Consider the following 24,420-nt stretch of genomic DNA (forward strand, 5'->3'; position numbering starts at 1 on the left):
GAAATGTAAATAGTGTAAAGGGAGAGCTCAAAATACGCTAATTTCGCTAGAAACAGAAGGGAAATGTGTTAAAAAGTGTTTAAAGTCAATCTATTCATTTGTGTGTCTCATTCTTATCAATCTCATTAAGATTTGTTGGGGGGTTTTCCACACTATAAAAACAAAATGAATGATGTGAGTGGATGTCACTCTGGTCAACCCCATAGGGGATTGACGGCTTGAAGCCGTCTTTCCCCAAAAAATGAGAGAACATTACTCAAACTATTACATAAAAGTTAGGTACCCAACTTCAAACATGTGTGCAATCTTTCTGTGAAGTTTCTGGGGTCTGGATTAAAACTGTAGGAGGAACTCATTATACAATATAGGTACCTACTTTTGCTATTTCATCCATCCATCAGCCCACATCACAATACTATAAGCAGTTTTTTGGACCTCGTGATCAAAATTGCAGAAGGAGTTGATTAGGCAGCAACCATTTGATTTTCTGGGGGGGGCTATGGTTTTTTTTTCGGTGCAAACTTTTTTTTTCGCCTTCGGCGAAGAACAATCTATTTTTTTAGCGACAAACCGAAAACAATTTTTTTCTTTCAATTTTAGCATTACATATAGTGGCAGCTGAGGGTGAAACAAACATTTTTTTTTTCTCAGGGTCCAAAACAAATTATTTTTTTCACCAAAACCTGGAAACAAACTTTTTTTTCCAAAAAAAACCATAGCCCCCCCAGAAAATCAAATGGTTGATGCCTTACCTAAAATATGTACTAATTTCACTCAAACCATTTCTTTCACATTCACCTAACATCCCTGTACTTTCAGCCATATTTGCAGTTCGTACAACTTTGCCAAAGAGGAAAAAATTGATCGGTTCATCAAATTTATCAAACAGTACTTTCAATACAGATTAAATCAGATATAATTGAAAGGAAAGAATATGGTGTATCAACAGACACAACATCACAATGCATATATATAAACCTACAATGAACATGCTAAAATGTCTTGCCTACTTTCCTAAAAATAATTGATTTTATGTTGTAATACTTATATATAAAGGTAAACAACTAACATTGACAAATGCGCCATGAACAATTGGTCAAGATCAGAAGAACCATGTCAGACAGATATAAACATATTACAATCATTTTTAGCACTGAATATAGTTGACCTATTGATTATAGTACCTGAGAAACAGACCAAATCGCTAAAGCATAACATTGATCAATGAACCATGAAAACAAGGTCACAGCCAGATGAACCATGCAATACAAACATGTATATCTACCTAATCATACGCTCATTCCATACATGACAAGCTGACCGTGCAAGAGCTGTGTGGCCAGTCAAGGTTGTTAAAAACTTCCATTTGTTGATTCCATACACCACAATGGCAAATATAGTTGATCTTTTGCTTATTATTTCTAAGAGAAAGACCTAAATACAGAAACCTTAACATTTCCCATTGATCGAGGAATATTAGGTCAAGGTTCAGATGGTATCTGAAAGATAGAAATGTAGAACATGCAATCATTATACATTCAATATAGTTGACCTTTTGTTATTGGTATCTGAGAAACATATCAAAACACAAAAACTACACTAACCAATGAACCACAAAAATAACAGAACATACTATAAAGTTTTTATCAGCAGTCACTAAACCATGAAATTAAGGTCAAGGACAGTGATGTTATGACAAGAATAAACTTTGTAACATAACGAATCTATGCTTTGGTAAAATTTTCTATTGTTTGAAATTTAAGTTTTCAGAATAGGTCAATGAATAAAGATCACTGATGTTGGAATACTGAACATTTCATTTTTAAAAAGAGAGGGATAAATATCTTTGTATTCATATTTCACTAAATCAGATGTATAAATGTAATAGTTAGTTGAGTTACTGTTGTACTGAGCCAACTATTACAGAGGATCAGCTGAGAGATTCAATAATAATAAAAATTATGACAGAATTTGAACCATCTCACAGCAGAAAAAACCCAAAGACAGAGTCATTATAATAATCTTTTTATTTCCATTACCAACTTTTGATTAGGTCACTAAAATATCTCAAAAAGTTAACAAAATATATAATAAAACACTGCAATATCATTCAGCAGGTCAATATTAACAAAATAAAACAAATACAAATGAAACTTTTGTGAACATGTCATGCTCTTGATGTACAAATACAATAGTGTACAAATCTGTGGAATCATTTATGTTTCGGGGTACCAATTTCTATGAATTAAAGAAAACTTACATTTTCATAGATATTTTATTTGGGGCTATTCCAGAAAAAAATGTATGGGGGGGTTGGAAGGCACATTGTATAAATAATACATGGGTGATGGGTATCAGAGCAACTTTTCACACTATAATGCACTATAATTCTAAATTACAATTGTCTGGGTGGCAGGTGCTGACAAAAACTGCCTTCCAACCCCCCCATACATTTTTTTCTGGAATAGCCCTTGGTAAAAACTGCATATAATCTAATAGAAATTTTGAAAATGGTTAAAACATTTAAAACACTATTTCACCAGTTCCAACAAAATCCACCAAAATTAGTATCCATAAATAGTAATGAATCCACAGTATCTGATCATCATACTTATCATGATTAATAGTAATGAATCCACAGTATCTATCATCATGCTGATCATGATTAATAGTAATGAATCCACAGTATCTGATCATCATACTTATCATGATTGATTGTTGATGTTTTATGAGTTAGCAAAACAAAAAAATAAGAAAATGAGGACATCGTCACTGAACATAAAATAATATTTCAAATATCTAAAGGTCACCAGGGTGCACTCTAATGCTGATTCTGGTATGAGTAGAAATAAAGATTTATGTAAATGAGACAATAATCGCATGAAAAAGGAAAGTGCTAAACCAGATATCACAGACACAGTTATAAGGCCACATTTGTGATTAACGAGAGGTCTTATCATTAAGGGACTACTTTAAATGATGCATATCCTTACAACACATAAATGTGAGGAAATCAGCTTGGTGACGGGATTTACCAATACCGGTATAGTAAGCTTGGTAGCAGGAGGCTTAACAATATTGGAAGATTGCTTAGTAGCAGAGATTTACCAATATGGTAAACTTAGTAGCAGAGATTTACCAATATGGTAAACTTAGTAGCAGGGGTTTACCAATATTTTACCAATATGGTAATTTTGGTTGCAGGGAGTTTACCAATATGGTAAGCTTGGTTAAGTTGGTAGCAGAGGGTTTACCAATATGGTTTTAAGCTTGGTAGTAGGAAGCTAACTATTACAGGTAGCTTGGTAGCAGGGTGTTTACCAATACGGTAAATTTGTTAGAAGTTACTTAACATGATCGTACAATTTGTATCTACGGGTTTATGAATATGGTAAGCTAAGTAGCAAGGGAGATTACTTAACATGATCGTACAATTTGTATCCACGGGTTTATCAAAATGGTAAGCTAAGTAGCAAGGGAGAAAACACTGTAGTCAGCTTAATTTAGTGGCAGGTATTCAACAATTATGTAGGTTTGGTGGCAGGGTGTTTACCAGTAATGTAAGGTTAGTAAAGAGTGTTTACTACTAAGGTAAGCTTTATAGTAAAGGTTCAATATGAAAAGAGATTGTCTTATAAAAAAGTAAAGTAGGAAATTATATAAATAGCTATGACACAAATGCATACTGGATTGAGTCAATAGTGAAATATCAAACTAGATTTACAGCAATGTTAAAAACACTAAATCTGTACAAAACATTAATGTTGGAACATTATATACTTTGAGTATCAAAACTAATTTACATATTTAGTGATTGAGTGGAAAGGATGAAGTTTACTTTTAACTGAAAAAACCCAGATTGTATACATATATATAATCTATTGTTCACTATACATACACACTATTTCAAATTCTTTTTAGAGATTATACTAATATGTACCAGATAAAACATACACAATTCAAAGCATGTAATAAGGATTTCTAAGAGTTCACAAATAATAATACCTGTTCTCTAAATATGTACAAATAGCCAAATGTTAATTAGATCAACCAAATCATGTTTAAACATCGAAAACCCAAAACTGTTAAAAAATCTTGGTTATTTACAATCTGAAAAAAGGCACCAATACACATGTTCTCTGATGATGTAAAGATAGTGAGATTTATAAAACACTAATGACCCACTCTACAACTCTATAAAACATGGTCAAGCAAACTAAAGTGCAACAAACCAATTGTATAGTTAGATTTCATCTAAAGACAATATTATCACATTGAATATGGAAATAACAAAGAATAATTTGTATTGTACTGTAAATTCAAATATTATCGTTTGCATTCAATGAGATTGTTGGACAATCGATATAAATGTGAGGTTGTTTTTTTTGGCGATTTTGGAAAATGCTGAATACAAATAATGCTATCAAAATTTAAAATGCAACCTTTTTTTCTTTGTGACACATATCTTGTTGAAACTTCTTTTTTTTCTTTATGACACATATCTCGTTGAAACTTCTGACTATACAGCATAGCTAAATATCAAATGAAATCTGTCAAATACAAATGTACTTCTGATAAATTAATGCACATGCAAAATGCTCTAATGGTAATCATTTCTACTATATAGCTAAAGTGTAAAACACATAAACTACAGAAGATGAAGCAGTTGAAATAATGCCGAAGTCTTGTCTCCATAATTACATTCATAGAAAAAATGATAAAGCTGTTAAGGTGGTAACTAACACCTTGACTCAAATAAATGTGGCTCGTTTAATTTTCATAAGAATTAAACAAAATACTTACTTTGACCCTTTGACAAAAAATATAAAAATTTAAAAAACTTTAAACCACACATTTTCTCTGAAAAATTTCATAGGATATATAGCAGTTTGACAAACACTAATTTTGATCATTGATAAGCTTAATATTTCCTTATAATTATAAGAGTACAACCTAATTAAAACGTTAAGCTGATTTCTACAGAGTTGTCTCCCTGTAGTGTTAGGTACCACCTTTAGAAGGAGTTTTACAGAGTTATCTCCCTGTAGTGTTAGGTACCATCTCTAGATAATTTTAATAACCTGCACCATATCCAGGTGAAATCTAATAAATAAGTTCATGCCTAATACTTTGTTTAGATATCCTAGTGTGACAGTCCAACACATAGGCATTTTACCCAGTTGTACTAATATAACTATATGGTGTTCAAGGAACAAACAAGTCATACACAATCATATTATAAAATTGGCAACTTCATCTCAGTTTTGTTTCACAGAAAAAAAACTGCTTGAAAAAAACATATAGATACCAAATTGAACAGGATGGACTAGGATGGACTTGTTTTATTGATTTATATTGATAAAGACAAATGGAATGTTGTCCGGAAAGACTAGAATCACACTTTAAAATGCCATCACAGGGACAGAAGGGACATAAAATGTGATTACTTTTTACCTAAGTCCCACGAAATCAAATGTTTCTCTTCTCAAGTCACAGGTAAGGGAGGGACATAAAATGTGATTTCTTCTAATCAGAGCCCCAAGAAATCAAATTTTCTAAAGTCACAGGGCAGGGAAGGACATAAAATCGTCACATTGAGCACTAAATGTTGCTTCATATTTCATATTAGATTTGTTAATTATATAAAAATATATGTCAAAAATATAAAATAATCTTAATATGGTTTAAAACATTTGTTTATATACAAACCCGGTATATATTTATTGACTAGTTACACTTTTAACATATTTGTCATGGACTATCAAGTAGACTGTAAATTAACGTCACATTATTATAAAAAAGCTAATTTGAGAAAATAAGAACAACAGTTCTCTTGAGAAAATGATTGTAATAAAAATAGGAAATTCCTTTTCAGCTTTTATTTACATATATCATTTCTGGTCTAAAATGCACTGAACAAATATTTGTTTAAATAAAGAATCTTAATTATAGTATGAGTCAATAGCTGTTATAATGTGCTTTCAGAAAATGAATACAAAAATTGGATCCACTGAACTTTTTTTCTTGTCACAAAATAAAATAGATGAATCGAAATTCCTTTTTTCCCTAGATAATCTGATTTATATCTCCTTTTATTTCAATTTGAAAAAAATGAAACAAATACAAAAATTACGTAAAATTAAAGACATTTGTGTAATACAAAAATATTCTGTTGAGAAATGTGTACACAATATGCATATAAAACATTTACCTAGATTAATATCACGTGATATAAAACATTTACCGAGATTAATATCACGTGATATAAAACATTTACCGAGATTAATATCACGTGATATAAAACATTTACCGAGATTAATATCACGTGATATAATACATTTACCGAGATTAATATCAAGTGATATAAAACATTTACCGAGATTAATATCACGTGATATAAAACCTCTATAAACAAAATCTGGTTAAAGAGAAAAAAAACAAGAGGATGACAAAAAGACAGCAATCTGTTCACTGTTTAGCAATCAAAGACAAAAACTCATGAAAATGGTAATTGACCAAATGTTGACCTTGACTTAGTTATCTGACAAAATATATAGATATATTCAATTGGTTGAACATTTATCAGGTTGTTTCATGGGAGGGACATACAGATCCTTCTTTAATCAATCAATCGAGGACCACAAATCTGATCAACAAAAGTAAAAAATGTCAATGTTTGACAACTTTTACATGCATGTATTTAATTTGCCATCAGAAACAAACAAAAAATGTGTCTGAACATGAGTGGCTGGTGGTTCTGAAGTTAATCCCATCAAAAACAGCATAAATAACCATTTTCATAACAAACAAGGACCAACAAAAACTACTGAATGGCAATAACATTCATATCAAAAAAAAATATATAAAGGTTTAAACAATTATCTAGGAATTGCAGGAAGGAACATAAAGCACCATTTTTCAATCAGTCGAGGAAAATAACTCCTGTCATACAAAAATGAAAATGTCAATAACAAACTTAATTTTGTCATAAGTAACAACATATCATTGAAAATTTTTAGATTGTTTGAAAGTTTTTAAATTCACCCAACTACAAAGACATCAAGCCCCATTTTCCAATCAATCAAAGACCATTTCTACTGAAAGCTGTCAATCTAAAAAAAATCTACTTAAATTAGAAAAATTAGAAAAACAGGTTGGTTTTACTGTTTTAAATGTATTACACAGATATGACATAAATCACTCAACATCATTACAGTAAATGATGTACTAACGTGGGGTTTTGGAACTTGTGTCAGATGTTCAGACTCCTTGATTTTTTTTCCTTATGATAAAAGGTAAAATGTTTTGCACCATAACACACATTTATCTTTTCATACAAGACTTATAATTGCTCATAAAAGGTCTTTCACCAAAATTTAAGCAGATTCTTGATTTCTTTTCTTTTGATTTAATCATGAGACCCAAATAATACCAATGGAATATAAGGTAAAAGTCTCACTCAGCCTTTCCCAGCACTTTTCTAAAATTAAAAATATCTCAAAAAGAAGCTCCATGACCTATCAATATTTTTAGCTTATTTTGTTCCTTCACTAATGTTCTTCCGACTTTAAAGTATCAATTTCAAATTCTTGATTTTTTTACTTTCACCTAAGTGACATCCTTAAGCTTAAGTACAAATGAACTGCAAAGAAATTCCTTAATATGATATTGGCCTCAATCTTGTCATAAAAAAATACATATTTAATCTTTAAATGAAATTAGATCAGCTGTCCTCAGGTAATCCCATTAATTGACATAATTCACAGATGGCACCACCATCAATCAATAAAGGACAATAACTCCCAGAAAGTAAAAGTGCAAAATCTAATTAAATTTTGTTGTTTGTCATTAGACATTGTCACTAGATTCAAATCAGAACATTTGAAGTGGAAAAATTTGTTCTGATGTTATTGCAGGGTAACAGTTGGAGCTGCCCACCATAAACTATCTCAAATCAATCATCATCATCATTTTCATGTCAAATATAAGTTATAGCTTTTTGATAAATCTACCTTTACAAAGTTTGTTTTTAAAAAAAACAAAATACCAATAATTGTCTCTATACATCTTACAGTACATTTTATACAGCTGTATACCAAATCTTAAATCTAATTTAACAATATTTCATCATAGTTTGCCTAGATACAAAATAATGTTCATTTAAAAATTCCCTTGTACATTGTATTTTATATAATTGTTTGTTTTCTATTGTTGCATCTTTTCATTTTTTTTACACATTTTTATTATTAATTATTTACATTATTTGGGTAAAGGAGGAACAAATATTTAGAACGTGAAACTTGGTTAAAAGTAACATAAATAAATATCTGAAAACACAACAGTATACAGTCTACATATTATACAGAATTGATATAAAATATTTAAATGACAAATTTACTAAGCAACTATTAAGTTACATTGATTGTTAACAGCAGTGGTTATACAGCTTCACACATATGGAAATGAAAAGTGTCTTATGAATGACAGCACCGGTACTTATCATGATGGTTGCATTCCTTTATCTTCTACAGTTTCTATATTATTATTACTCTCTATATTCGCTTTACTTTGAGTACTCTCTGTCTTATCTGTAACACTATTCATAGTCTTATCTGAAACACTATCTATATTTTTTACTTTCACATTATTTTCTGGGTTTGTTGTAGTCAATTTTTTGCTATCGTCAGTATTTTTATTATCACATTGCTGAACTTTGGTGTAAACTTGACCATAACCATAAGGTTTCAGGTGATATACTAAATATTCCAAAACATACATCATGTTGGGTGCAACGTAGTGAAAGGTGATAGCAAAATCACTGCAACAGCTTGGACCCTGCAAAAGATACATGTAAATGATTATATACTGCAGCTGTGCTATTTGAGCGGTCAAATTGCATTGACCATATATTCATATGTGATATACAGTCACTGACCGTATATCGCCTTGTTTATGACGCTGACAATGTGTTTCCGTAGAGGTTTATTTATGACGTCAATAAAACATACAGGTTCGTGGAAATTTTACGTCTTCCACTCAAAATTGAGAAGTGATGGTTTTTACCTTCGCTTTCTACATGTTTCTAAGCCTTGTACAAATAACATTAATATTTCGAGACAATGTATGGTTATTCTATATATGTGTAAACTACAACACAGCTTAGACCCTGCAAAATATACATCGTCATATAAATGTTTTAAACACTGCATAACTTAGTCCCTGCACAAGATAGAAATGGATGTTTTAAACACTGCACAACTTAGTCCCTGCACAAGTTAGAAATGGATGTGTTAAACACTACACAACTAAGTCCCTGCACAAGATAGAAATGGATGTGTTAAACACTACACAACTAAGTCCCTGCACAAGATAGAAATGGATGTGTTAAACACTACACAACTTAGTCCCTGCACAAGATAGAAATGGATGTGTTAAACACTACACAACTTAGTCCCTGCACAAAATAGAAATGGAAGTGTTAAACACTACACAACTAAGTCCCTGCACAAGATACATATTTTTTTAAACAAACATTTAACAGGGAAATTAAAAATTGGAAATAGGTTCCTCAATACTGTGTGTCTTGTCTGTAATGGCTATTTTCAGGGTAAAAGTGTAATATGGACTGATAGAAATTAGTGATTTATCAGTAAAATACTGAATTAAACAAAACAAGAATGTGTCCTTGTACGTGGATGCCCCTTTTGTTCTTATCATTTTCTATGTTCAGTAGATTGTAAAATTTGGGTAAAAACTTTAATGTGGCATAAAGTTAGAAAGATCATATCGTAGGGAACATATGTACTAAGTTTCAAGTTGATCAGACTTCAACTTCATCAAAAACTACCTTGACCAAAAACTTTAACCTGAAGCTGAAATTACAGACAGAGGAACAGACAAACTGACATAAAAAAGATTGACGGACAAACGGACAGACAAATGGAGGCACAGACCAAAAAACATAATGCGCCATGGGTAGGGTTAGGTATAAATAATGAAATGTTTCCTTTAAATGCTATTGTGATGTTTTTATTATTGTGAAAAAACGTTAACGCGGCTGGGTCATAGTCGCAACAATTTTAACTCTCATTTTGAAATTTTTAATATGAGCCAAATAGGATTTTTCTGAATATCGCAAATTTTTTAAATAAATACAAATGAAATAAATTGCATTTCAGTCTAGAATGACAAAATCGCAATAATAAATGCACGTAATAATTTCTGTATTTACAGTAATTCTTCTGAAATGATTTTGTAAGAAGGTGTCATTTGATTTTTTCCTTAACAAACAAATATTTCTTCAGGTTTATAAAAGTAAAAAAGACAACTTTTCCATAGGACACCATGTCCTTTGTGTACACGTACTATCACAATTCTGTCTTCAGTGAATGTCTCATTGTAAATCATACCTACTTATTCTATACATGAAATTGGAGCCATAATATTTATTCATACTCAATTTCCTATAGAAAGGTAAATATTGACATGTTCTGGTATATATCATAATTCAACATATTGATATTTCAAAAAAATTCTGAAACAAGAAACCCTTAAGGTTCATGATGATGTAAACATTTATTTCAGAGGGTAGGCAAGGACTATGGTACACTGTAAATAACTAAAGACAACATGCTTAATTAATAAAGTAGTTAATTTCAAAGTACATGTAATTTGTAGTTTAAAGTTAACTAATAGGTACATTTTTGTACATTTCTAAAAATGGTGTAATTTTTTTCAAAGTAACATTTTTGATAAGGGGCTAGCTGTACCAAGCCTCAAGGTGAATGATTTTTTTCTATGTGTTGAAAAGCCTTATGCTGTTTTCGACTTTTAAGTCAGTTATTGTCCCTTTAACACATTCCCGGCTTCAATTATTAATTTTACAATATATTGATTCATGTCTTACTGATGTATTGTCATGTTAGTAATCATATCCTCAATTGACCCTAACTTCATGTACGTCAGTCAGTAAAAATACAGTATTTTATTGCATAATCATAAAATTGCAGAAACATCACTTGCAGTCAATGAGTACAGTATGCAGCTTATCTTTATATTTACACCTTATGTAAGAATCCTGGGTTTTGATTGGTTGAAAGCCAGTGTATTTTTCACCAATTCACTGTTATCAAATGAATATCGTTCATTTTTTAACGCCGCCGGGTATTTGCAAAAAGGATATACCTTTTGTACACTCTCTGCCGTGGTATTTGCCAAAAAATACTCTATCCGACTGGACGCTTGTAACGTCACGATCATCAATGCGTTTTTGAACATTAACATTTGGTGTAATTAAACAGATATAGCATGTTCTTGAGGGGTATTTGCGAAAAATACTGATCAGTCTTGAGAATGAATTGCCCTCGCCTTACGGCTCGCGAAATTTAACATTCTCTCGACTGGTATTTTTCGCAAATATCCCTCCTTAACATGATATATCAGTTTAAAATACAAGTGTCATAACCCATGGCAAATGTAGTTAACAATGTGACACACAATTATGAATACAGAAAGATCTCAAACTTTCTTTCATTATTTTTCACCATGTTTAGACAGTTTAGTTGTCCATTATCACCTTAAGGTGTCATTTTTACAGTACTCCTAAGAATAGCCAGACTCCAATAAAATGTCCTTGTACAAATTTTGGTAAAGCATGGTAAAAAGAATAATGTGATAACAAATAATTCTACCTAACATAAACACTTTCTGTCAAAAAGGCCTTTAAGCATTGATGTGTTTCAGAATTATGGAGACAACTACCGGTACCATATCCTCGACTGTGCAACACATGATACAAAATAATAATAAAGTACCTACCTGTTTTGCAGGGTAATAATTGTAACTCCAGTACCACATATCTTTGGGTAGAATTCCAGGAATCAAGTGATGTTCTGGTATAAACGGCATAAATCTTTCTCCTCCTGATTCATCTCTACTATCCTCGGCTTTTACACCAATCTTTTCCAGACACCGTCCTATTTCTAAATCTTCTGCCCCTCCAGCATCAGTTCTACATGTCCCAGGGATATTTATACCCTTTTCTACAAATATTTTTGTTGCTTCTCTGCTAAGAACATACCCAGCCCCTCCACTCATGTAGCCTTGTTTAACATAGGGTTTAAACCTACGGCCATAATAAACAGGAGACTTCGGGTTTTTATCATGCAAAAAATAACGCAAATTTTCAACGATAACATATGTATCATCATCTGCTTTCATAAACCAATCATAATCGTTTAAATGATTTTTGTACAAATATTTAAAAGCTTCTTTTGTTTTTGCCCATAGATTGTCACGACCTTCGTGCACTGGTAAAGCTACTGCAGGGAGATGTCTATCTTCTGATGAACTCATAAATATAAGTTTGGTGCATCTTTTACCCCATGTGGCTTTCACATGTTTAGCTTTGGATTGATGATTACTTGGATTGGTCATGATCCAACAAAGAACACGCACATCTTTTTCTAACTCCTTTGCTAACTGGCTCGACTCTTCTGAAAAATTAGAATGGGAAAATGAGAATGGGAACAGCGAATGCGTCAAAAAGTCAACAAACGGAATACTGGCAAATGACCAGTAATTTATATATATATATTGACTGAGATCATTTTTGGAAATCTATTACTATAACCATAAGCCTTTTGTCTATTAGTCAGTTATGCTTGTCTCCCTTGAAAAACAGATGAGACAGCTTATTGAATCTAACAACTCTGAAATGATGTTAATTAAATCAACTCTTTAGAATAAAGGGTTGTTTAATTTGAATAGATTAAGTAATTTGATAAGCATATGGTCATTATACATGTTATAAAAACCAAATAACAACTTATTGATCCTGCAACAGAATTCAATTCAATTGACTAAATAATTTATAGTTACATGTATTAACTAAAAATTAAACATAACTGTGTAATTGATTGTTGATTACCAGTACTGTGCTTGTTATATATAATGGGATATAAATTTACAGTGAAATAATCTGTTTTGAAAGAGATGTCAGCAAAAAATTTGGGAAGTTCAATTCTTTTTATTAGTCAACGTATATTTGTTCCACCTAACAGAAGTTCCAATGGAAACTTTGTTATAAACAATGTCATAATACCTGTTCCTGTTGGAACAAATATTCTATACCATTTATTCCGTTAGGAACATTTACTGTAATATTCATTCCAGTGGAAATAATATTCCCGAATATTGTTGTCATTTGGAACTTATATTATGAAGGAACTTCTATTCCGTGACAGTGGTGGCATATTTGGGCAAGAATTAATCAATATGAAATGAAAGAACACAAAGACACATCATGCTACATTTCTTGAATGGGATGGTATCTGAATTTGTTTGCACATTTATTCTCCCTAGGCATTTCCTTTAGCATCCTAGCAAACATAGAAATTTTTAAATAGCATCATATCAATAACATTATCTATAACAAATTCAGATACCATCAGATACCATCAGATACCATCAGATACCATACCATTCAAGAAATGTAGCATCACATTACCTGATGTACCATGATGATAAAAGGTCCTTGGTAGAACATACACTGGTTTATAACTTGTGGGGGAAACCAGCTCTTTCTAGTCAAGATTGAACAAATTATGTTGTATTACTTAAATTCCCTTATTATAGCAATAACATTTTTTGTTTATGGTACGGTAAATATAAATAGTCATTGCATTTCCAGTCCTCAGTGTAACATTGAAGTGAATTTCATAAATAGCTTAGACAACAACCATGTAAAACAAAAAATTTGTAAGGGTTCTGTGGAACCCACTGTCTCGCCTACTCAAGTCCATTTATAAGTAAAATATGGATAAACACGATTATTTTTTTACAAAAATTACTTCAAGATACTATATTATAAACATAAACAAGCTTCTGTTCAAGTGAATCCATGACAAATCGCCCCACTGGCAAATCGCCCCACTTTCTAAAAAATCGCCCCACTCTTGTTTACCAACTCGCCCCACTTATGCAAAAGGCTAAAATCCCATTGCAAATAGGTTGGATAACATGCCCCACTTTATGAAAAGGCTTAAAATCCCGCTGACATAAGGTCTGTCAACTCACCCCACTCTTGACAAAGAGATAAAACCACGATGATTTTTTTAGTGCATATTCAACCCACTTAGGAAAAAAGATGCAATCCCGTAGTAAATCTATGTCCCTGTCCCACCTCAATATCCATGAAAACCTTCGTGAAGTGCTATAAATCAAATTGCTGTTATTTGAAATCCTAGCTTCTATTGTCCTCTATTGTATGATTATGATTCAATTAACAGGTTTATTTTCAATTGTTATGCAAATAACTAAGCTTACAAGTATAAAGTAATTCTCCAATAATGATACGAAAATGTATTTGCAATTATATTCTAAGAATGTTAAACACCATTTAATTTTTTTTTAAAATGGTTCAATAAATTTCGTTTTTTTTTGGTGTTCTGTGACAATGTAGACTAGTTTTCATTTAAAGTGGGGCTAGTTGGGTAGACCTGAAAATTATATATGGAAGTAGAGTTTACCTTTATTCAATAAGTGGGGTGAGTTGACAGGGGAAACGTAAACGGGATTTAACCCTTTTCACAAGTGAGGCGATTTTTTAAAAAGTGGGGCGAGTTGGTAAACCAGTTTGGGCCGATTTTTTTAATAGTGGGGCGAGTTGGTGAAAAGTGGGGCGATTTGGTGTGGGGCGTTTTGCCAGTGGGGCGATTTGTCCTGCTTCTGTTCAAGTTAAGTAGAAATCTAGGGATAGTTTTAGAAAGTGATCGAAATTTCAAAAAACTTTAAACACCAGAGTGAAAAATCGTAGAGGACATTGAAATGTAGGATCGCTATGTCTTGCTTTTGAAACAAAAGACGAAAAGCTTCAGGCTCCACAAAAAGCAGCCATTCATACAATTTTTCAGAAATTGACCCCTAAAGAAGCTACAAACGAAGGTTATTTTCATTTACATCTCAACCAGTACTATTTGCAATGTCTAAAAGAGTGGAAGTTGTTTGAAGTGCAATAATTTCTGATAAATACAAACAAAACTTTATAATAAGCCAAACATCTTTATGGCAAATGAAGGCTGCTGAGAATGAAAACAAGAAATGAGACTAATCAGTCAGTAGATATATAAGTAGGGAAAACATTCCAAATGCGGCTATGGGTGAACTAACCAGGGCCAACTTGTAATCAATCCAACAGACCCTCTACTGTCCTATTACATGGTAATTTTTTAATCAATTTCTGCTGGCTTTGAACTCAAATGTTTTTTTTTGTACTTGTAGAGCATTTGAATATAAAATAGATATATGCTTACGAGAATGTCAACTGATATAAATTATGATCAAGTAATATACAAACCCGCATGACTGTGGAAATGAGCTTCTGACCAGTCAACAGATTCGTCTGGACCTTTTAGATGGTCCATCTCTCCGTGGCTGTGTGGACTATTAGGAATAAAACCACCATTTGGTACTTGACGGATTTGATTACTGAGATCAAATTGATTAGAAAATAAAAATGTCATTAAGAATCCAAGAACAATTCCTAGTAAAAACAGGACTATTCCTTTCTGTGTAAGACTAGCACTTGCTGCCATGTTGACAGTTTTTCGATAGTGGCTGGTGTTAGCGTTGGTGTGAAGAAACAATCCGAAACATTCCGATATTTCAGCTTATAATTATGAAATGAAGGCCGGTGAAGGCAAGGAAAATACGTTTTTTATTTTTAATGAATCACGAGTTCCCTTATGGGGGTGTTCAATAATCACATACTCAGAATTTGTTTGCTAATATAATCACATAATCATTTAAAATTACTTTTTTTTTAACAAGATAATCAAACAATCAAAAATACCATTCTACATTTATGATTATCAAATATTTGAATAATCATGGAATATTGAGGCTTGTATAGGGTATATTGGGATACGGGATATTTGCCATTTTAATTTTAAGGATATGGGATATTTGTCCTAATAGTAAATGGGATATGGGATATTGATGCATTTATAAGGAGATTAACATGAAAAAAAATAAGTGGAATTTAAAAGTTAAGTACAGAAATATTTACATCTCACTTGATAAAATTGTATAGGTCTCTTGTGAAGAGTTGTTTCATTGGCAATCATACCATATCTTTTTTTATATTATATGCTCATATGCATTGATAATTTTCTTGAAATAATCATAGATTTTTGTTAGATGTATCCATCTGATGAGTTACTTTTATACCACTGTCCCAGGTTAGGAGGAGGGTTGGGATCCAAGGCCGTAACTACCCTTGAGGCAAGTGAGGCAATTGCCTCACTAAAATTTCGACACTGATTTTTTTTTTTATACATATATATAAATATAATAGTCATTTGTTGTTCTGTCTCAACCTTAATTTCTATAACTTGTCATCATTCCTTTTAAACTATCCTTCCTGGATATTACTCAGCATCTCAACGGGTGATGTTTCTCAATTACATTAACCTAGTAACGATAATCATCATGGATCTTTAGTTAAAAACAGGCTCTTGCAGAAAAAGGAAAAGCGACACTGAAGGTAAAGAAGGAATGATTCTAGTAAACTAGTTTTTTTTTGTGAACAGTCTGAGTATTGCATATAACTTCATTAGGATAAGTAGACTGACAAATCAAGTACTGGTCTTCGGAAGGGGGCAGTCCTGTCTGCGTATTCATCGGTGCACGAACTTTAATCTTTCTCTTTACAGATAAATAAAATATAAATAATATGAAACATGAATGCATGGATTAGTTTTTATCCATGTTTCTTTAACCTTAAAAATTGAATGAATATTCCATATTCCAATTTGATATTATAAAGGAATCAGGTAGAACCTTTAACACAAGATTTTGTCTTTACTTATTCGGGACTACGGAATTTCGTTTCTTTATATTCGGTGTTTCGGAATCGGACACCCCCAACCCCTAACCCCTAAATTTATAGATTCTGGAACTAAAATACCACCAACTATTTCCAGAAATAATTTGAAATTACGGAACTACATGTAAACGTCAAAAACTCCATTCCAATTCCCCTGTACCCATATCATATATACTTACTCTATAGATATAATCATATACATGTATCTTATCTCATTCTATCCCTAGTTTGTCTACTCTTTGTCAGCATAAAAGCGAGTTTAATATTTTGTAACTGCGACTGTATGGTGGTGCTTATAGGAAAGCTTAATCCCCTTTTGCAATCAAAATTGTTACTACCGATGCTGCTACCCAACTGCTGATGGAGAAGGAATTGGAAGACTTTGATCATTGTGTTGATGATAATGTGCTACCTTTAGAAACACAGACTGCCCTGAAACGACTGAAAACTCGGAAAAGAGCATGCATGAGTGGCGAGAGATTGTGCGGTCTTGCAGCAGACTCAAATCAGTGATATTTGGATAATTATCTTACATATAAATTTAAATAAAGTTGTTAAAAATTTGGTGTTAGTAATTAAAAGTCTTAAAATATGAAAAATTTATATAAAAAGTGTATGGCACGCCGTTATTATATTTATTCAATTTCGAGATATCTTATTTAGTTAAATAAGATATCTTATAAACTAATTGAGATATCTAAATAACAAAATGAGATATCTTATATATTAATTGAGATATCTGATAATTAAATAAGATATCTTATATATTAAATAAGATATCTTATTAAAATGTTTATAAAGATATCTTATTAAATATATAAGATATCTTATTTAAAATATAAGATATCTCTATTAATTTATAAGATATCTTATTAACTATATAAGATATCTTTTATATAGTTAATAATAGAGATATCTTATTTACTTAATAAGATATCTCCATAAGTTAATAAGATATCTCTATTAGTTTATAAGATATCTCTATTAATTAATAAGATATCTTATAAAGTATGTATTTAATAGATATCTTTATAAAGAAGTAAGATATCTTATATACTTTATAAGATATCTTATTAATTAATAGAGATATCTTATTAACTTATAGAGATATCTTATAAACTAATAGAGATATCTTATAAACTAATAGAGATATCTTATTTACTTTCAAATTAAATAAGATATCTTATAAAAATTAAAGATATCTTAATACTTAATAAGATATCTTGTTAAATAAATAAGATATCTTCAAATTTGAATAAATATAAAAACGGTGTGCCATAATAGTGTCCAAATTCAAAACATTATCAAACTCTCTATAAATGTCTAGAATGCAGGATTTTGCACCATTCATTTCATACCCTCCAAAAAAAATTTCGCCTCGATTCGCCTCGCTTCGCTCGGCTCAATTATTTTGCCTCACTAAAATAAGATGCCTAGTTACGGCCTTGGGATCCCGCTAACATGTTTAACCCCGCCACATTATTTATGTATGTGCCTGTCCCAAGTCAGGAGCCTGTAATTCAGTGGTTGTCGTTTGTTTATGTGTTACATATTTGTTTTTCGTTCATTTTTTTTTTTACATAAATAAGGCCGTTAGTTTTCTCGTTTGAATTGTTTTACATTGTCTTATCGGGACCTATTATAGCTGACTTTGCGGTATGGGCTTTGCTCATTGTTGAAGGCCGTACGGTGACCTATAGTTGTTAATGTCTGTGTCATTTTGGTCTTTTGTGGATAGTTGTCTCATTGGCAATCATACCGGCACATCTTCCTTTTTTAAGCCTTATTGTTGTCAATGTTTTTATTTGTTTTGATGCTTTATATGATTACAGGATATTTTCTAGTGTTTTACCTCTTATTTTTTACGTGGCGAGGATCTTCAGAGGTCTCCACGTTTCACAGATTGCTCTGATGTGCAACCGTTGTTTTGCCAGACAAGCTAGGGCCGAGGGACGTCAGAGCACGTCCCATATCAAAAAGTAGATATTTCGCCGTATAAACTATGTTAATAACGAATAATTACTAAATAATCAATGTAAATTAATATATGTTCTTCTATTACTGGTGTTGTGAGGAAGGAAATTAAAACAAAAGTAACAAAAATATTGGGATCTATGTAATTCCTAAAGTTCAAGATCACAGAGTCAAATGTAGCGTTATTTCTTTGCAAAACAAGGGCTGTGCAAATTTTGCCTGCAGTAAAAATATTGCAACCGTTGAGTTAAGTGTAATGTAGGTACATTAGCAGACAGCTTCCTTGTGTTAAATTTTGAGTTATTGAACTTGCATGCTAAATATCCACTTTTTGATATGGACATCCCACAGTCTCAGCTTGTCTGGCAAAACAGCCGTTGGATGTCAGAGCAATCTCGGACAAGAGACAGGGTTGAGTCCTTCTGTTCTTTCCAACACAGGTTAACGTGTAGGATGAAGTTTCTCATCAATAAAAGAAGAATGCTATCAAAATGAAATTTTACAGTCATATGCATCACGGTTTGAACAATTAAAAAAAAAAGTCTGAAATTAGACCCCTTACACTAAATTTATCGTTTAAGATCACATAAAAAGAGATTGTTATACAAGGCTCTAAGATGGAACACTTCATCTTTTGGACACATATATTCTTATTTAACACTGGAATATTCACTGTAAATTTCCTTTAACACAGTTTGTTTTACCAGTCAAAATTGTTGATGCTGTGATGATGAGGAAAAAAATGGGCTTGGGAATGAATTTATAATGATTTTTTGGGATATTTCAAAATAGTTTTAGGGATATGGGATATTTGTAAAAAATATTTATTGGGATATTAGGGGTAAACATTATAGGGATACGGGATATTGGGATAAAAATTTAATGGGATATGGGATATTGATACCCCCCCCCTAAACAAGCCTCAATATTTGGTCTGGTAATCAAATAATTACTATAAAAGTGACCAAGTAATCACATATCATGTATCTTATCATTTTCACATCAAAAGGAATTCTTTTCAAGGTGGCGGGAATTCATCCTTAATTGTCACAGAAAATTGTAAAAACTTTTAGCTACAATGATGAAATATATATATTTTTGAGATGACACGGTAATAATGCATGTGTTGTATTCATTGTCATCATATTTTAGTTTGCATAGAAGTCTTCTGTGAGTTATACTTTGTCATAGTTTAAATAGAAGTCTTGTGTGAGTTATACTTTGTCAAGTCTTCTGTGACTGGAAATGCTTTACCAAAGTCCATCATAGTTATGTCAGTTTGGATATTATTGTTATTTTTTGTTAGTTCTTGGATGAAGGTTTTTTCTAGATTACTGTGTTCCATGATTTACATAGTATGCAGGTGAGTGATATCGGTCTATCATTTACACTGCATGTTTCCAATCTACTGTGATTTTTCCTGTGTCTGGCGATTTTGGAAATATGTAAGTAATTAAGATGTAACGTATACTAAGTTCTTTCTATGATGGCCAGATGCGGCCATTTCGCCTTTTCGCGTTTTCGTGTTTTCTTCCTTCACTTTGCAAACGCGAAATTGGGAAATCGGGAAATCGAGAAAGCGAAATCGAGAAAGTGAAATCGAGAAATTGAGAAATAGGGAAATAGGGAAATCGAGAAATAGGGAAATCGAGAAATCGGGAAATCTGGAAATCGAGAAAGTCGAGAAAGTAAAAACGCGAAAACACGAAAGTGAAAACGCGAAAACGGGAAATGAATTTCTCTATTTCGCATTTTTGCTTTCTCGATTTCCCGATTTCCCGATTTCCCAATTTCTCGATTTCTCGATTTCTCGATTTCCTGATTTCTCTATTTCTAGATTTTGCTTTTTTGATTTCTCGATTTCCCAATTTCTCGATTTCCAGATTTCCAGATTTCTCAATTTCTCAATTTTGATTTCTCGATTTCTCGATTACCCGATTTCGCGTTGGAAAAGTGAGAGGAGAAAACGCGAAAACACGAACAGGGGAAATGGCCGCATCCGGCCACCATATCTTTCAGTACTTCGCATGTTCTACAAGTTTGATCTGGACCAGTTGCATTATTAGGATTGATCTTTTCAAATGCTTTTATGACACCCTTCTTGGAAATGATTATGTTTTTCACTTTTGGATAGTTTGATTTCTTTTTTCTTTTTTGTGTGGGTTCACTTGATCTCCGAGGAATGCTTTTTGAAACTGACTATTTAAGATGTTGGCTTTATCTGATATGATTATCAGTTAGTTTCCTGTCTTGTCTAAGCGCGGCAATGCATCAGAGATCCGTTTCATACTTTTAATCAGTTATATAAACAATTATTTAAAGTTCTTAATTGTTTTTATCTGGTGTTGTCATCTGGTTATTCTGAGTCTGGTTTTTCTACTAGTAGGCTACATATAATTTTTCGATATAATTCTACAAACCATTTGTAATGTTCATTTTAAGTTTTTGTATTTTTGCATTTGTTCTTGACTGCGGCGTTTTTGCTCTCTTTTAACTTTATGTATCATGATTTTTTTTTGGTTTTATGAAGAAATTTTTATATCAACTAAACCTGGCATCATCATAGGTACTAAAAGCTTGCTAAATAAAGACATATTATCATCTGAATGTTTATATCTAGTTATATTCTCCAAAAAGGACAAAGTTCAACTACCCTAGCATTCAAACTGTAGGAGGAGTTATGTGGAAACGCTATATTGCACCTCTTATTATGCAAATAAATTCTCCTAAAAATGACAAAGTTAAACTATTTCCCCAAAGAGCGAATATTAATTAAAAAAAATCCTGATCGCGTATTTAAACAGCCAGCTAATTGAAAACTTGTTATCATTCAGGTCATTCAGGAGAATGTTTCTGGAATAGTTATATGAGAAGCGTAAAGCGGAAGAACGCGAAATCATGAAAATTGCCATTTCACGAACAATTTAAAATTTCTTGCACGTTGATCTTTTTACCGGTTTCAGAAAGTTGAATAACGATCATTTTTCACGGCTGCACGTGAAATAAAAACAACAAAACACGTTGCACGAAAATAATCCTTTACCACCCTCCCGTTGTATGTATTCATTATGATAATGGGATGGGAGGACGTGCGGTCGGACGAGGGCATAACAATCCATATTAAAAAAGCAAAGATGGGGTGTGCTTTATATTCTTTAAATATTTAGAATTTCTGAAATGGAATTATGCACCCAGCCAGCAAAGTTCGGCGAGATGAAAAACGCACTTCAGCGCGTTATTTAAAACATCGCACGGCAGCGACGTGATCATCGCGGCTCGAGGACAACGTCGTCATATATGTGTCTGGTTGTTCGACAAATTAAAGAGGGGGGGGGGGGCAAGGGGTTTAACTGTTATGCTGTTATGGGGCAATTTAATTCTTTGTTATCTGTTATTTTGAAAATATATTTGCTGTTAGCTGTTATTGTCTTATTCTTTGTTAGCTGTTACTGGGCTTTTAGTTTTTTTGTTATCTGTTATTGTGATAATGTATTTGCTGTTAACTGTTATTGAAAATTGGAATGTTAGCATTTTTTTTGTCAGTCAATATTCGGTATAAATTGAAGATCATTGGCCATTGGGGTCTACCACTACTAAAATGTTTGTCCCGTATTCAGAGAAGGATTCCATTAACATATACCGATCACAGAATTCCATTCATGAATGACAAAAAGGAAAACATATGGCCAGGAATATCTGACAAAGATCTCAATTAAGGACTAGGTCCTAACAACCACTTAACCTTTTATATAATATGGTACATAGACTCAGCTCTGTGATTCATTCTTTTCAAAGCAGAACCAAATGCATTGTACAATGAAAGTTCCAACCATGTACTTGGGTCCGAAGCTGCACATAACTCATTACAAACAAAGATTTATTTCGTTTCAAGCCATTGTTTCCCTACTAAACTATGTATTCTACTTACTAGTACACTTGGTACAATCAAAAACCTCAGCTGATAAAAAATTGTTCAAATAAGGCCTTTGAAAATAGTGCAATAAATTGCTTTTAGAGTGTCAAAATTCGTTCGAAGTACTTGATAAATTGCATGCTTATAATTGGTGCTTTTGATTTTTCTACCCTATATACCACTTTGCCTCAAAGTTTTATTAAGAAAAATTCACACACCTCATTAAATGGTCATTTAGAAAAAGTCAGAATATTCAAACTTTTTTAGGTCACTTTTTTTATTAGCAACAAAGGGAGCTTCAGTCAATATATATAAACAATACACCAACGTTTCATGAGAACTGCTGAAAACATTTTTGTGTTAATGTCTGAAAACTGGAAAATCACCCCTTTTTAATTAATAAAACCCGTTAACTCGGAAACGTAAAATCTAAAATTTATAAAAATTGAAAGTTACCAAATGTTAATAGATATAAACAATTCACCAAAATTCCTTGCTTTGTGAAAGCATTTTTGAGATATTATCAGAAAACTGAAAAAAAAACACCAATCTTATTGAATAAAAACCCATTACCCAGAAACTTAAAATCTAAAATTTATAAAAAAAAAAAAAAAAGAAAAAAAAAAGGGAGCTCACGTCAATAGATATAACCAATTTCCCAAAGTTTAATGCAAATGGTTAAAGAGTTTTTGAGTTAATGTCCGACATGTTGACAACAGACGGACAACAGTATACCATAATACATTCCGTAAAGTTAAACGAGCGTATAAAAAATATTATAATATATTGAGTAGTAATTTAAACACACTCTAGATACATAAATTAATACTAAAAACATAGTCATAAAAAATGGAATACAAAGGATTATATCTGTAAAAAGAAATACTGATTTGTCAAAGACCGAATTATTTTAATATTTCATTTACTGTTATCTGTTTTTGTCCATTTTAATTCCTTGTTATCTGTTATGAGCCAAATCAATTTGCTGTTTTGCTGTTATTGGGACCCCCCTTGCCCCCCTCATTAAAATATAATATAAAATAAATAGTTGTTAACACACACACACACACATTTGGTATATCAGTGGCGGATTCGTGGGGATGTCAAGGGTGTACGACCCTATAGCTTTTTAGTCGCAAAAAAAATCTCATGTTTCCTTAGATTTATATATATGAATTTTAGCGAATGTCCCCATTTTTATATAAAAAAAACCTATTGTTTTGGGCAAAAAGTCGTTAAAATTTGTTTTCGCGTCGCTCTTATCGGTTCTTTATATTTGTTTTTCTTCGATTACGTACAACTTTTAAAAATGCACTTGTCTTTTTCGGAATTATATTTTTCAGAGACGATGTCTCTGATTGTATTTAAACCTTAATTTAATGCTATTTTGATATATGTATTTAAAAATACTAGTAATCCATGTTTAATATAATCATTTACTTGTAATAGGCTCTAGGTGTACAGTAAGAATTTCTATAATAAATCAAGTTATATTTTTATATTTGAAAAGCTTCTCGTAACTAGATAAAAACAATTTTCTTCCGCTTGTCATTTGGAGTGACAAAATTAAATGACTACTTTTTATTATTTCTCCCCTACTTTTTTCTTCATTCTGTTTATTAAACAGTCAAAAGGGAAAAAAATATAG

At 31.8% G+C, this 24,420-nt stretch overlaps 1 protein-coding gene across 2 annotated transcripts; it reads right to left on the bottom strand.

Annotated features, from left to right (window-relative positions):
* Window positions 1–2,009: 2,009 nt before the first annotated feature.
* Window positions 2,010–15,718, bottom strand: LOC143065467 (glycoprotein-N-acetylgalactosamine 3-beta-galactosyltransferase 1-like). 2 transcript variants are annotated; one of them, XR_012975480.1, is made up of 4 exons: window positions 15,356–15,718; window positions 11,818–12,494; window positions 4,589–8,835; window positions 2,010–4,465 (listed from the first exon to the last, which is right to left on the bottom strand). XR_012975480.1 is itself a non-coding variant. In XM_076239048.1 (3 exons), exons 1-3 carry the CDS (start codon window positions 15,591–15,593, stop codon window positions 8,500–8,502), a joined length of 1,251 nt encoding a protein of 416 aa, XP_076095163.1. In that variant the 5' UTR covers window positions 15,594–15,718; the 3' UTR covers window positions 2,010–8,499. The 2 variants fall into 2 exon arrangements, 1 of the variants encoding a protein (XP_076095163.1); XM_076239048.1 differs by having other exon boundaries at window positions 2,010–8,835.
* Between the last annotated feature and the right edge of the window lie 8,702 nt (window positions 15,719–24,420).

This window comes from Mytilus galloprovincialis, chromosome 2, assembly GCF_965363235.1.
Source record: "Mytilus galloprovincialis chromosome 2, xbMytGall1.hap1.1, whole genome shotgun sequence".
Classification (NCBI taxonomy): domain Eukaryota; kingdom Metazoa; phylum Mollusca; class Bivalvia; order Mytilida; family Mytilidae; genus Mytilus; species Mytilus galloprovincialis.